At 42.2% G+C, this 15,861-nt stretch overlaps 1 protein-coding gene across 4 annotated transcripts in view; it reads left to right on the forward strand.

Moving 5' to 3' along the window:
- DLC1 (DLC1 Rho GTPase activating protein) overlaps window positions 1-15,861 on the forward strand; it is a 380,903-nt gene that overhangs the window by 320,564 nt on the left and 44,478 nt on the right. Inside the window, exon 1 of one of the 4 annotated variants that reach the window (XM_038399291.2) lies at window positions 3,791-4,293. The exons of 2 other annotated variants lie outside the window; for them this stretch is intronic. In XM_038399291.2, the coding sequence (XP_038255219.1) occupies window positions 4,257-4,293 (37 nt within the window). In that variant the 5' untranslated portion in view covers window positions 3,791-4,256. Of the gene's footprint in view, window positions 1-3,790; window positions 4,294-13,712; window positions 13,756-15,861 lie in introns of those variants that run through there. One more of the 4 variants, XM_038399292.2, reaches the window with a different exon arrangement.

Genomic DNA, 15,861 nt, shown 5'->3' on the forward strand with positions numbered 1-15,861 from the left:
GCTGCAGGGAGGAACCTATCTTCTGCTTGTGATCCATGCACAGGAACCCACCACCAGGAGTCAGGCGGTTTAATCACCTAATGAGTTAGGCACCTGCCTCTCTCCACACAAAATGGCCAGAGGAGATGATGGTACCCATCTGATAACGGCAGGTCCCACTCACAACTTAGGTGGCCAAATGCCTGTTTTCCTCTGGTTCAGCAGAGTGCAATCCCCAGGGTCTAGAAATTAGGCACCTATAAAGCTTTTAATGCAGAAAGTTAGGCACTGAGTGACTGTAGGTGCCTACAAGATTAGGCAGGTAAGTGGGAGTTTTGTGGCTTGCAGTGGTGCCATGCCTGGGAACTTGGGCACCTAACTCTGGAGTTTAGGCACTTAAATTGCTTCACAATCACACCCTTAACTCTCTGTTCCTCAATTTAGTCAACTATAAAATGAGGATAATAAGAATACTGAGGGCTTGTCTACACTGCCCCGCAGTTCAGACTTTGGGGGTGTGAATAGCAGTGCACCCCAAAGTGCTGCGCTGTAACTCCCATGTGTCGATGCTGCAGTTGTGAACTAAAAGGTTCCTAGTTCTCATTAATGTATTCCTAACAGCGTAGTACTTCGGTATGCATTGCTATCCACACCTCCGTATTCCAAATTGCGGGACAGTATAGAGAGAGTCTTATTGACCTCAGAAGGCTCAGTCCATTCGTGTGTGTAAAGCCACCTCAGATCTTTGGATGGAAGGTGCTGTGTAAACGCAAATTATTAATTATTTGTATTTAAATGAGTAAAACATATATTTTAGGATCATGGCATGTGAGGTGGGTAAAAGCCATTCATAAATATTACTACAAAAAAATATTACTAGAAAAAAGTACTACAGGCCCAATGGGAGTACTTGTGTAAGTGCTCGCTAATGTAGAATTGCATAATTGGGCCCTAAATATTTCATCATTTATAACTCAAATTTATGAATGGTACCTTCCTAAGCCTTGTCTATGCATGATTTTACTAAAGGGATCATTTAAAACCAATGTAGTTCAACTGGTGCAAAACTTACATCAATTTAAATCAGCCTTATATCAATTTAAGTATTGCCCTGATCTTCCAGGTGCAAGCTAAAGCAATAGTATTGAAGAGATATACTTCTGACCACACAGAGGTTTGCCCAATTTAACTTAAACCAGTTTATAACCAATTTAAATAAAACTAGTGCAACTGCTATGTGTAGACAAGCCCTAACTTTCAACAGGAGCATTTCAACCTATTTCACAGATTACAAGAACATCAATAAAATTGTATTATTCTTAATCCTGCCTAAACTTGATTCCACTTCCCCCCCCCTCCGCACACACACACAAACTCCTACCCCAGAGATTTGAGAAAATGTTGTCTCATACAGCGCCTTTCCCAGAAGTGAAGGTCTTTCATAGGCTCTCTGGGTAACCTACTTTCTATTCTTCTTTTCTTTTCTGTGGCTTGTTGCAGAAGTAACTTTTTTTTTCTCTTTTCTCTAAGTCAGGCTGCCAAAGTACAATACTCTTCCAATCACTGCAATGACAACCCTGTCATTGCCTTGTCTTGTAAAAAGCTTAAAGGTGTAGCCAACAGAGAGAGGACAACTAATTATAGTGGCATTGCCTTGCCTGTTCAACAACAGGAAATGAAATTCCCTCTGGAAAGTTAGCATAGGTCTGTCTTATCTGCATTAGTTGTATCCTCAAGACTGAGTTGAAAAAATTATGTCAGAGGCACCAGAACCCCTAAGGGACTCATGTTTTATGGGCCAGACCTGCATTTTAAACTCACAACCTCCTGCCATAGAAGAAGCATTCAAAAAATGCAGGTAAATTCAACTGAACCTATAAGGGTTGGAATTAACTAAGATAAGAAGAGGTAATTGACTGAGCCAGTAATGGGTGAAAAGTGAAGCTTGAAGATACAGTGCAGCACCATTCTCCTGTTGACTAAAAGTGAATTACTGATCTGGAGTTGTGTGGGGGTTTCCAGAAACAACATTGTAATAGCCAACTTACAGGTTAGCAGCTTGCTGAAAGAGATGTGTATTCTTCACGCAGATCGTGGGTTCAGGTACCACACTTTATATCTGTCTGAGCGCAATGCTGAAACAACAGTTGGAACTTCAAAAAACTAGATTTAATATAAAATATGAGGCTGATTTGGGATAAAATTAAGCAATCTCAGTCTTTAATATGTAGACATTTTCAAAATTTCAGGGCTCTTTTACATGCTCATCGCTTTGCAACTGCTCAAAGTACTTGTGCATGTTTTGTATCATTTTAAGGCTCAGAATGTATCTACCAAAAAATGGGTGTTTAAACAATCATCAGAAAATGTAAAAGGGAGTAGATGGCTTAGGAAATTGTTATTGAGCTACATAGCCTTTCACGTTTATCTATGACTTTCTAGTGACTGTTTAGTAGCCACTATGAAATGTGTTTGGCGGTCTCTGTCCAATTCCTGATAGATGGGTGTCCACATCCCAGAACGCACCACTCAAATTAACAACTCTTTTAAAATAAGTCTTGATAATAAGGCCAAAGACTGAATGGAGATGGAAGTGCAGGTGGGATCCCCACGTTCACCAGGTGCTCATTCCAGAATTTGGGCCTAACATACATTTGGATTTGGAGCTGGATCCAAATTTTGCTACTTATGCCCCTCAGTAACCAAAAACTGTACACTAGTTTCTACTGATAACAAGGAACATGCACGATACTCAGAAACTCAAACAGCACTATTCTATACAGTGACATTTATTGGAACAATTTTTTCAGAGCTGTTCCCATTGTTTCTTTTAATAGAGAATAAACTATACTCCACTATAGTGAGCTGTCATGACAATATTTTCTGATATATATATATTGTAACTTGTAAAGTAGTTAAAGCAGCATTGACTGCATTGACCTTTACTTTTTGACAGTTGCTATCAAGGAAATGCCTCTAAAGCCCACTGAACATGGCTCATGACTAACATTTAGGCTATGACTAACATTTCAAATATCTACAGGTTAGGGCCTAGGAAAACAGTTGAAGACAACCGATGAATCAGTCGGCTTGTAGTCAGCCTCTGGAGAAAAGCAGTGGATTGCAAACACTGTGAGGCAAGAGTGTTTTTACTGAGGTTGTCCCTGTGTGGATAGGAGGAAGCTTTGACTTTTTAATCCTCACTTGTCTGTTGGCAGTGCCCTAAATCTGCCAAAATTATGTAGACTTTTGAATCAACTGGAGGCTCCCAAACAGCTGAACTTTGGAAGCCCTGCCATGTCTCACTGGCCCATCTTCACTATGGCTCCCATATTGCTACCACCCATAGGAAATGTTTAGAAAATGTCCCTGGTACAGACAGGGCTGTAGACACCCACCACAGAGCTGGTGCTGGAGGAGCAGGGGCTTTTTTAAAAAAACTGGAGCTGGGCCCCATCTGAAAAGCTCAGCTGGGGAGTTTGCATTTCCTCTGCTGTCTTCCCTCCCGGGCGCACCAAAGTGAGGGGTGCTGGAGCCCAGGGTTGTCTCAGTGCAAAGGCGGGACGACTGTTTCATAAAGAAGGGGGTTGTACACCAGGGTTGCCACTTTTGGTCGGATGTATTCCTGGAGATTTCATCATATGACATCATCTTTAATTAAAGATTAATCTGGAGACTCAGGGACAATCCTGGAGGGCTGGGAACCCTATGTAAAGCTCTGCAGCCGAGCGTGCCTATGGCCTAGGGGAGCATTGTCCCTGGGGAGCTGAGTCTCTCCAGACCGTCACGACACCCAGGCCCAGCTGGGGCTGGAAGGGAGGCGCCGAGGCGCAGGAGACAAATTGAGGAACAAGCTGAACGATCAGTCAGTCCTGCCCCGGGTGAAAGAGACGCCGAGGGGGCGGGGCGGGGCGGGGCGGCAGGGGGCGGGGCCTGCGGCTGCCCAGCTGCGATGCCCAAGTGTCTGTGGGACCGGGCGGAGGGGAGGCTTTTTCAAACTCGTCGCAGAGCCGCCGCGGCAAGGCAGGAGCGGAGCTCCGCGGACCTCAGCCGTCAGCAGCGCGCGGGGGCCAGGCGGCCCCAGCCAGCTCCCCGGGGAGCCGTGCGGGAGCGGGGGCGGGGGCGATGGCTGCGGGGCGTGCTGCTGCCAGCCTGCTCCGTGACGGGCTTGGCGCGTGAAGCCGGGGAAGGGGATCCCGGGCGCCGCTGGGGAGATGCGCTGAGGTCCGCCCAAGAAGCCCGCTGGCCGCGTGGGCCGCCCTTTCGCCCGGCCCTGGATGTGCCAAGAGCCGCAGGAGACCATGATCCTGACACGTAAGCTCTGTCCCTGCGCGCCCTGCAGCGGTGGCCCAGCGGTGAGAGCCGCTCCCGCGCCGCTGCTCCGGCTGGCCTCTCTCTGCCGCCGATTAGTCGTGTTGAGCGTGTCTTCCAGCCACGGCGGGCAGGCGGGGGGGGGACCCGGATCCTGACCCCCTCTCTGTTATGGGGGCCTGTCCTTGTTTCCTCGCCTGTGGGCTTTCACAGCGCGGCACCGAAAGCCCGTAGCTTTTCACTGCCCCTCTAGGGAGAGAAAAAGCGAGCAGGTTTTCAGTTGCGATCGCTACAGTGTGTTATGTTGGGGAGGGCGTGAAAATGCCTTTCGTCCGGGCAGCGGGACGGGGTTGATGTGGGGCTGGAGGGTGGAGACGGAGGGGAGGTTGCGTTCAAACACCTGGAAATTTCTCTTCTGCTGCGACAAGCCTGATCCGGCTTGAGAAGATCATCGATAGGCAAATGGGTTCCCTGCATGGGTGTGATTAGATCAGTGTCTCTTGTCTTGTTGTGCTCGAGGAAGGGGCGCCTAGCAGAGTTGAAAGGGTGGGGAGGCTTGTCAGAGCAGACCTTTATCTTGGCACGTACACTAACTATTCACAATTCCCCGGTGTCTCCACTTCTCCTCCCTCCCCCCCCCTTTGCATTTTGGTACGCGTGTTTCTTAATGATCTAACTAAGATCCTGTGCATCCTTTCTGGCTTGCTTGAGATTCAAAATCAAGCTTCAGCGCTTTTAGTATTGTTGTTGGCTTTTACCTATCCAGGCTACGTTCCCTCTTTCCCTCAGTTATCTACTGAGTTAAAAAGCTTTTGGTGGTGGTGGTGTTTTTAATAGCCACTGGCAATACTTTCAGATCTCTTTCTAACTAGGAAAAATATTTTTAAAACACAGAATATGTTCAGGTGCTGGAAAGTCTCAACTAGCAGTTGACTTAGTTTGGAAATTTGTCTGTAAATGTTAACTTCTGTGGCTGGTGACATACCAAGGCAATAGCTAGGTTTGCAAAATGTAGGTTAGTAAACTTATGAAAAATCTGGTGCTGGTTTGGACTAGCAAAAGACTGAGGGGCTTTTCTTGAAACATGCTTTTTATTAGATTACTTAGAATTTGTGATTTTCAATTCCAAGTGAAAATGTCAGTTGTAATTCATAACTCATAAAGGAGCTTGTTGTAATTGAGCTGTGCCTGAGGTTTTTAAAGGGCACTACAGTTGAAATAGTTAAACCAGTCTTAAAAAAAAAAAAAGTGCCCAGGAGAAGGAAGCATATAGTTTCTTTTGAAGTTCTCAATAATTAGTCTGATGGCTTCAAGGAGCCAGATGACTCCCTCCTGTGCGGTGGTGCCCAAGCCCATGATGTCATGACTGGAGCCTTTGATCTCTTTCAAGGAACACACACCCCTCCTCCCCCCCCCCCCCGCTCTTCCCTACCCCCACCCTGCAAGTAGTAAACACCCCTATATTTCTAGCACAAATAGAAAACAAATTCTTTTTGTTGTCAGGTTACATTTCAGTATTCCCCTTCTCTTTCTGGCAAATAGCAACCATTCACCAAATACCCACTTCTACCATAATTGTAAAGCTGCTGAACAATGCGTTTCCATTAAGCTAATGAACGTGCTACTACTATAAGTTAAAGTGCATTTACGATTAGTGTGACAAATCTCTTTTAACTCTATTCTTTTAAAGAAAATAAGTTTTAGAGTGCCACCTACATTTATGGCACTACATAAATAATTTTTAATATGCCAGAAGGTTTTGATTTCCACATCATATGGCAACAATTTTCTAAATGTGTGGGTCCGTGGACTGAGGGAATGCATCTTTATCTTAGTCATCAATTACAGATGCATTTTTGACATGAGTAAGTGTGACCTATTTAATTTCTCTGGCCTGATCAAGAAATTCCCAGCAGCAAAGCAGTGAGATACCAAGTGTCAGGTTACATTTTTAATGCTGTTTTGTGAAGAACTAGAGGGAAGATAATAGCCAAACAGATTGCAGAACAGCCTCTGAATGTAAATCTATCAGCAGCTCGAAGTTTGACTAATTCAGCATCCATCTGGCCAGCAGGCTATTGCTGGTCCATAGTGTAGATAATTGGTATTCGGTTCCTCCGTTAATTCAACCAGTTTGGTTTGCCATGTTGCCTTTCAGGTTGCAGCAGATGGTAGCAGTATCCTTTTAAGTCACTTGACCTGCATTTTCAATAAAAGGAAAAAAACTCGATGACAGATTAAAATACGGAGGAGCGGGATAGCCTGCTGTTTAGCAGATGGGCCCAGAGGTTATTTCAAGACTTGTCTGAGACATTGTTTAAGGTTAAGATTCCTATATTCAGTTTAAAGAAAAGGAGTACTTGTGGCACCTTAGAGACTAACAAACTTATTAGAGCATAAGCTTTCGTGAGCTACAGCTCAAACATCGGATGCATCCGATGAAGTGAGCTGTAGCTCACGAAAGCTTATGCTCTAATAAATTTGTTAGTCTCTAAGGTGCCACAAGTACTCCTTTTCTTTTTGCGAATACAGACTAACACGGCTGCTACTCTGAAACATATTCAGTTTAGGTTCTGAAATACATTATATGCAAAGAATATGTATCTATTGTTTAATCAGTGCTCCTGCTCTGATAGTTTACGAGTCAAAACAATTTGAGATCAGCTGCATTCAGTAACCTCTGGGAATCCCCAGACCCATATGACATGTAATAAAACAAGTTATCTTTGCTCATTCTTCACCAATGGAATGTCTGAAAAATGCAGATATGTTATATTAGTTTATGCACATAGAGAGTTCTAGTTCTCTTTGAGCGATACCAGCTGTCACTAAAATCATTTTCTAAGGAGTAGTTAAAAATATGGAAAGTGATCTCTTTTGTTTTGTTTAGATCTTAAATCTCAATGACATACCCAGAAGTTTTAGAATGTGCAGGGAGATATTTGAACAGTACATTGCATTGCAACAGAGAACCAGAGCTGAGGCTGGGTATGTTCTGTTCTCAGGCCTGGGGCCTTACAGCCTGCAGAAGTTGAGTGCTTCTCTTCTGATAAACAGCACTGTAGCTGCCCCTACTGGATGATGGAATAATACTGGTGCTCACTATAGAAATCTAAAAGTACTTGCTTGCATACCATGCATACTGACCATCTTGAAAAAGGAAAAAGTGTGTACCACCAGTGTTTCTGTATACTAATCTGTAATGCTGTTAACCTACATATATAACATGTTTTTGATACCCAGTAAGAGCTTTCTAGGTTGCTGATCTTCTCCAACTGTACTTTGAGTTATGAGCAGGGAGGTTGGGGGAGAGCGATCATGCTTTTATTTTATTCTTCCTTTCAAGCAGATATTTTTCATACTGCAAGTAGTTCTTAGCTTGCATATTTATGCATTTTGTAAATATTTAAAGGTGGGGTTTGTGTGATGATTTTATTTTCCTGCCCTAGAATACCATGATGTAGTGAGTTTCTTGGGGCCCCACCCTTTTTCCACTGAAGTCAGTTGGTGTTTTGCTATTGACTTCAATGGGAACAGGATGGGGCCCTTGGCCTGTAAAAGGAGATGGAGGAAAAGAGCCCCTGTGTTGAACAGGATGGTCCAGTATTGTAAACAAGAGTTTCTCATGCTTAACTATCTTTCCTAGCAACAGGAAGAAGGAAATGAGGCTATGCAAAAGGACCCTGACAGGCTCCAGACAATACTAGCCCCACCCTAACATTCACGCTATATGACCAGAAGACTTACAGAAATAAAAATAACTTCAGATGTTTCCCCTTCCTCCCTGTGCATATTGCAGAAATATAGCCAAATAAAATGATCTACAGTTCACGAAGAGTACTGTTTTGTTGTCCAAGGACTGCACTGTGGTAAAGGGTAATCATATAGCCCTAAACTATAGTAATATCGTGATTGGGCATTACAGTGGGTTTTCTCTACAGACTGCTCCTTATAACTGTCATTGACAGACTAAATTTTCCTTCATTCTTTTTTAATTCTGACAATTTTTTTAAACTGAGTAGCTCTCACGGATATAGGTAAGAAATTTGACAAAATCAGCAGGGCATTTCTGGAATTATTTCTTTGACTTGTTAAAGGGAAGATAAGCTTCGTCATAGTTGAGATGAACTGCAGAACTTGTAAGCTCTTGATCCAAGAAGCGACCATGAATGTCAAACCAACTAATCCCAGTAACGAGTTAGCAATTCCAGGCATATTTCTGACTTATCCCTGTGCTTTAGCAGGCTAAGGTAGACTGTAAATAATTCTGTGTGGTTCAAGATGTCAAAATGGTCTTGTTTATTTTTTACTCCAAGGCTGAGGAATATAGAGGAATGTGAAGGCTGTTGCTTTTCCAACAGAGACTGACTGACTGAATTAGTGGAGTGGGTTATGTTATTTAGTCCAAAGATCTGACCACAACTTTTAACTTGTTCTTTCACCCTCTAGTGAATACTATGTCTCCAATAAAGAGACTGCTTCTGAGTCTGGAATAAGTTGCTATGATATATCTTTAGTCTTTTGCTGTTTGAGGAAAATCACAACCTGTGTTTCATCACTGATGAGATGCATGAATGGGCCACAGGACTTGAGCTTTGAAGTCTTGGTTCTTTTCCTGGTTCTGCTTGCTGTGGAGCTCATGCTGACCTACCTTACTCTGCAAATATACCCAATGAAATCAATGGGACTACTTGTGAAATAAGGTATTGCTTGACACACGTATAAAAGTAGTTGAATCAGGTCCTATATCACCATGAGCCAACTTACTTAATTTCCCTGTCTGTTTCCCCATCTTAAAGTTGGGGATAGTGATACACACCTTTAAGAAGCACTTTAACATCTGTGGATGAGTAGAACTGTGTAAAGTACTAAGCATTATTTGTTATGAAGGATTGTTTCTTTCAAATAGTATCCTAGCTCCAACAGAGGTGTATGTCTTTCTCTTGAGAACGATAGTGTTGGGTGACATGGGATTATGACATTTCATCCCAGAAATAATTCCACGCTAGCCCATTTATGGCCAAGGGGGAGAATATCAAAAGCACCCAAGGGATTTAGGTGGACTGTTGACTTTCTCTGAGATTTGTTGGCCTAAATAGCTTTGGTGCTTTTGAAAATCTCCCTCCAAATCCTCTTCTTTGCATACAGCTGAAGACCACACACAGACGAGAGCACGCATAGAAGAGATCTGTTGGAATCTATAGTGGACACATATCTTCCCCCAGAGAGCTATTCCATGGCAACTACTGCAGCCTCAGGGTTACATTCGTGGAGTTTTTTGTATGTCCCTGCTATGTGAGGAAATGGCCAGTGTCACAGATGCAGTGGCTTCCGTCACCCCAAGCTCCTCATACACAATAAGAGCCTGTGTAACCCACACACTTTCTGGGTGTGATGTTCTGTCCCATCTAGTGGCACCAAGACCACTAAGAGAGAGTTAGCTAAGGCTGTAGAGCAGACTCATTTAACAGACAGTTATCTGGGGGTAGCCGTGTTAGTCTGTTTCCACAAAAACAATAAGGAGTCCAGTGGCACCTTAAAGACAAACAGATATATTTGAGCATAAGCTTTCATGGGTAAAAACCCCACTTCTTCAGAGACAGTTGGCTTTTAGCTCATGTGGTAGAGGCTCATGCTTTAAGCTCCAGAAGTCCCACGTTCGATCCCGCCCACTGACAACCAGGGTCTGTCAGTGTTACACCTGCACTGGATGAAGTCCTCTTCTTCAGATGTGCCAAAATCTCCCTGTCCCCCTGCAACAGATCAATGTCTCCACTGCATTTAGGCCCTTCTGTAGTTCTTACTTGATACAAGGTTTGGCCTTTAGTTTGATAATATTAAGCCAGGTATTTTTCAAGTGGACTTTATTTGGCTCCATTGAAACCCGTTATTATAACTCTCTCCATAACATATTTGAAGTTTCTATTATTTCCTAAATACTTGTTCCAAGAAAAGCCAACTTATCGCCTGGCATGTTAAAAGTGCAACTATGGAAGTTACCTTATCTCAGCCTTGCAGTGCCTTTTGTGAGCAAGGCTGTCTTCCAGGAACTGCTCCTGAGTTTATCAGCCATGTCTAAAGGCTTTTATCCATAATAAAAATCTGTACTTTTATCTTTAACTTGTTTTTAGTCTTCAGATTAAATAGCCCACTCTGATATCTGTTAAAGGAATGGCCTCTTAAAAGAGCAATTTTCATGGGAAGCAATCAAAACTATATAACTTCATTTTAAAAATATATATTAAATGAATGTCTCTTGAAGGAAGAGACATTTTAGGTAATGGGAGTGGTTGCACCAAACACTAATTTAAAATACTGAAGCCCTAAAGTATGTATGGTTTAGGGCCCAGACCTTTCAAGGGTACTTCACAATATGCGCCATATTCTGGGTGAATCAGCCTCCCTGTCTTGCAGCACTACCAAGCCAAAAGAGTTTCTGTCCAAATAGCCTTTGTTTTAAGGAGTGGTCATCCATCTGGGAGCCAGGAGACCATAATTTCAAAACTCATCTTTTCCATTGACAGGTGTTTATATTTTTTCAAAACCCTTACTATTGAGCATTTCTTCAGAAGTGGAATAGAGACCAGGTCCCTAATCTGACAGAACTAAGTCTTGTCCACTCAGCCATGCTGCTTTTCAGAATTAATGTGGCAAAAAATGTGTGCTTGGCTGGCCTGTCAAGAAACATTGCTTTAACCACTAGCCCATAAACTTCTTCTAGATCCAGAAATGGAATCCTGATATCCACTCTCTCACAAATAGTTGTGTAAACCACTGGCAAAGTGTGTGTGTCACGTTCCCCTCTAGAGGCTAGTCCCCATTGAGAATAACAGTGTAACCAAAATGGAAGAGGTCTGTGCAGTAGATCTGAAGGGCCTGGCTTCAAATTCTGATGATCATGTATGTGTGGGGAAAAGTAGTATGTGACTATGTAGTTAAAAATTGTGTGGTAATGCATGACTAGTATTATTTATTTATATTGTAGTGGCACCTACAGGCCCAGTTTGGGGGTTGGGACCCCGCTATGCTAGTCCCTGTACACTCATAGAATAGCCCCTGTATTGGCAAGGCTGAAGACAGGTGTAGTGAGACCTGACTAGCTAGAGATCAGAAGCTTCTCTTCTGAGTCACCATTGTGACAGTTGAAATCATCTGGGGGCTGCTTTCAGTGGTCTCTAGATCTAAAATCTTGAGCTCTGACGCAGGCATTCTCAGTGAAGGGTCTATGGCTGTGGAACTTGTTCACTCTTGCTTTCCCCCCCCTAGAACCTGAGTTTGCTTGCTGACCTTTTGCTTGCAGAACAAGTTCTTGGTTTAGCCTTGGCCTTGGCCTAGACTATGCAGGCTTATGGATCTTGTAGGTTGGGATTTTTGGCGGGGGCGGGGGAAGCGGCTGTTGTTGCTGCCTTTGTGGGCAGTTCTGTTGATGTTCATCTTTCAGTGTATGTCCCAGTGTATGCCAGAGTAAGCAGGCACTTTTGCGAGAGTGGAGAACAGGGATGAGGTTTCTTCTCCACTTCTGTTCCAAGATCCTTTGAGAAGGATTGGATGTTTCTCACTCTGGAACCTGCCAGCATGGCTCCTTTGGGTGGCCACGCACAAGAGGCGACTGTCTGCTTTTCCTCCTTAATAATACTTAGCATGCCATCACCTTATACCAGCGGTAGGCAACCTGCAGCCCGTCAGGGTAATTCACTGGCGGGCCGCGAGAGAGTGTTTACATTGACCGTCCGCAAGCATGGCTGCCCACAACTCCCAGTGGCTGCGGTTCGCTGTTCCTGGCCAATGGGAGCTGTGCGGAAACAGTGCACACTGGCCGCCGCTTCCCACAGCTCCCATTGGCCGGGAACGGCAAACCTCTGCCACTGGGAGCTGCGGGCGACCAATGTAAACAACGTCTCGTGGCCCACCAGCAGATTACCCTGATGGGCCGCAGGTTGTCCACCACTGCCCTATCCTATCATTCGACCAATAGTCAGGCTAGATAAAAATTAAAGTGTCCAAATTTTTTTCCATACCTTTTCTCACATGGATGCTCATTGGATAGCTTATGTCCCCACATCTTAAGCCCTTCCTTAAAATCTCTGAGAGAACCTCTTTAGCACGTGAACACAATAGTTTATTGTAAAGGAAAGCTACAGATTATAATAGTCCATTCTAAACAAACTGGTTAAATAAGTTTTGATTCTTTTACAAAGTTAAAGTGTAAATCAGATTACACTTTATTTTAACTTGTTTTCATGCCCTCTTTGTATGAAGGGAGGGATGTTCACTGTTAATGTGGCCAACATGCAATAAATATATGTGAATCGCTGATGTTCCTGGTGTACAACTATGCTTTATTGTGAGTTGTGAGGTGTGTGTTGACAGTGTCTCAAGGAGAATAAAATGGGGTTTTCTGGCTTCTTCACTGCTAATAAATCTGTGTTGGATTAGGCAGAGGAGACATATTCATGCTTGCAGGCTTTGTGCATAATCTTTATAAAGAGAAACAATGTGTACAGGTGAGTGGTCTGTATCCTTTAGTGAGTAGTGCCAAAATACCAGCAATGATATTATTTCTCCCTCCCTCCCCCCTTCCAATCTATTAAAAGGAAACCATGTACACATAAGGTTTCAGAGTAGCAGCCGTGTTAGTCTGTATTCGCAAAAAGAAAAGGAGTACTTGTGGCACCTTAGAGACTAACAAATTTATTAGAGCATAAGCTTTCGTGAGCTACAGCTCACTGCATCCGATGAAGTGAGCTGTAGCTCACGAAAGCTTATGCCCTAATAAATTTGTTAGTCTCTAAGGTGCCACAAGTACTCCTTTTCTTTTTGCATGTACACATCAGTTTGCTCCATTGACAAATTTGAAAGTAAAGTGATCACTTTTTGCAATGTCAGGTTTATTATTTTTATCCAGATTTGGGAAGATCACATAAACCACTAAAAGCTCGATTGTTCCCAGTCATGGTCAGAATCTATGTGGAAAGAGAGGGAACATAAGGCGATTTCTTACCTTTATCCCCTTGCACTTCTGAAAACAAGGAATGCTCTATGCTAACACCTGATCCAAAGCCCTTTGAAGTGATGGAAAGACTGATTTCAGTGGGCTTTGGATCAGGTCTTAAATGAAACTGAAATGTTTTCTATCAAAATCTGTTTCCTTTTCTTTACTAATTGACGTCCTTTTAAAAAAAAAAGAGAGAGAGAGAGAGAGAGAGAGTGGCCTGAAAAAACATTTGAAATAATTTTATATACCAAAGACTGTGGAAAAGAGAATTTTGAGCACGAGTTAATCAGAGTTTGATGCATGAGGTCAATATTATATTTCATATATTGCTCGCTATCATCAATATGCAATAAAAGCTATTATATTTATCTTCATATAATTTTTAGGAAAAAGTAAATGGAGCTAAGAAACAGAGATTGGTTAATGAATTTGGAAACTAACGTTAAAATTTGGCTGTCATCATTATGCAAGTAAGTAAACTTTAAAGCAGCAGCTATAGAAATGAGCTGCTCATTCTGACTTTGAATAAGTAGTGGGGGCTGGTATCTTTATAAAAAGTTCTGTTTAAAAATTGTACTCAGGCTTTCAGAGAAAGCATCAATATAGGATCCCAAAAGAGGATCCTAAAAATCTGGTTCCTTTCATTCTACTTTCTTCTCCCTCTATTACCACAATGAATTCCACACATTTTCTGTTGCTTCTCCAAATGTGGTGTGGTTTATACATAACATGAACAGCATAGTTAGAGCCTTGTGACAGGGTTCCAAATATCTCCCTAACTTGAAAATCCCCTCCAGTGCTTGACACAAAGCCAGTCAATAACACAGGGAGAGTGTTTTTCAGTTGTCATCAGCTCATCGAGAAATACTTGAGTGGGTTTTTTTTCCCTCCTCCTTCTAGGGCTTTTATTATTAGAAAGCAGCACGTTTGTTTGAAAACCCCAGGCATTGCTAATCTGAGGAACGGAAAGGAGGTGGTGCCACACATCTTCCCTTTCAAAGACCTTACACGTTTTTGTTTTTGTTTTTTTTCTCAAAGTGTTTGGCAAGAAATATCATGAAAATCAAAGAAATCTGTACAGGCATCTTTTAGTTTGACTTACTATTGAAGCATGCAGAGTTAAATGGAGATTGACACAACCCCTGGTGAATGTAGATCAAAATAGGTTGAAGCAAAGTGAAATTTGAGGGTGTATTAAAAATAGTCATTTTGCAAAAATTTCTTGTATGTCTCTGAAGATGCAGAAGAGGGAGGAAACCTCAGGAAAAGGCTGTATTTTTAGCTTTTCTTCAGACCCTGCAAATTGAACACAAGGGCCAAATTCATCCAATGTCAGTGGCATTAATCAGGGGTGAATTTGGCTCATGATGTTTTTAAAAGTTTATCAGTAGTGTACACCTGCCATAAAAGGGACAGGGTATAATTAAGTTTAACTCTAATGTTCTATCACTGTTATAATAAGAATGGATTAACACTATTAAAATCAACCTTTGAGCAAGAACCTTTGTCTGGCTTTTCAGAATTATGTATTTTTTTGTTTGACTGTCCATTGAAATTTTTAACAAATTTCAATATTTATATTAAGATAATTTATTATTAAGATTATTTTTCATTATACATTTGGAGTTTTGTTTATTTTTTTTAAACTGACACTTGCCAAAAAACAATGTTGCTTTCTTGGAAGGTATACCGCGCTGAGTTGTTAGTTCTTCTGCTGCATTCATACTAAGAAGTAAGTTAACTGTAGTTTTGAGAACTTTATCTGAGGTTATGAAAGAGAATTTGTGGATGTGGTGATCCTGGCCTGAAAGGTAACTTTAGAATGGAAATCACCGGTTGTGTTATAATGGTCTGATCAAACCTGATGTTGCATCCGTGATTAACTTCATAATATTTGAAATATTTGTAATTCAAATACACAGAAAAAATGTTTGCTTCCCAAATTTCACTGAGGTGGTTGTTTTGCATCCTAAGGGGGACAGTCATTAACGTGGGACATCTTCTGCCAGGGTATGAGCCACTGCAAATCCTCTGCAAAGTGACAGGTCAGAACTTCTTGAATAGTTCAAGACACTGGTTTGGTATTGACCAGAAACTTTCCCAAACTGTGCCAAAAATTAAGATGCTAACCATTTTAATGGGAAAACTGTGAGGAGCAGAATCCTTTTGTGCTGCATCCATGCAATATAAATCCAGCATCTTAGAGAATTCGATGTATTGAAGTAATTGTGACATCAGTTCTAGTATCTGACATCACGAGGCATCATGGGGGGAGTCAGTTTTGGTTAACGTACATCTTGGCATAGATTTCTTGTGGTAGCTAGTCCATGAAGGTTATTTTGTTAACTATTTTGCAAAAAATATTTTTTGGGCAGGAAAGGGAGTCTAAATTAGAACTTTTAGTCTGCTTGTGGATTAAGGAAAGAGTAAGTGGATTTTTTTCCCCACAGCCTCCCCAAGTATCTATGTGCTAGGGTTGTTCCAGGCTCTGATCTTCAGCAGCGAAATCAAGCTTTTGGTGAGATCTGCTGATATTAAACAGCGGTGATTCTGTTCTACTTCATAGCAGCTCTGTA

This window comes from Dermochelys coriacea, chromosome 4, assembly GCF_009764565.3.
Source record: "Dermochelys coriacea isolate rDerCor1 chromosome 4, rDerCor1.pri.v4, whole genome shotgun sequence".
Taxonomy (NCBI): domain Eukaryota; kingdom Metazoa; phylum Chordata; order Testudines; family Dermochelyidae; genus Dermochelys; species Dermochelys coriacea.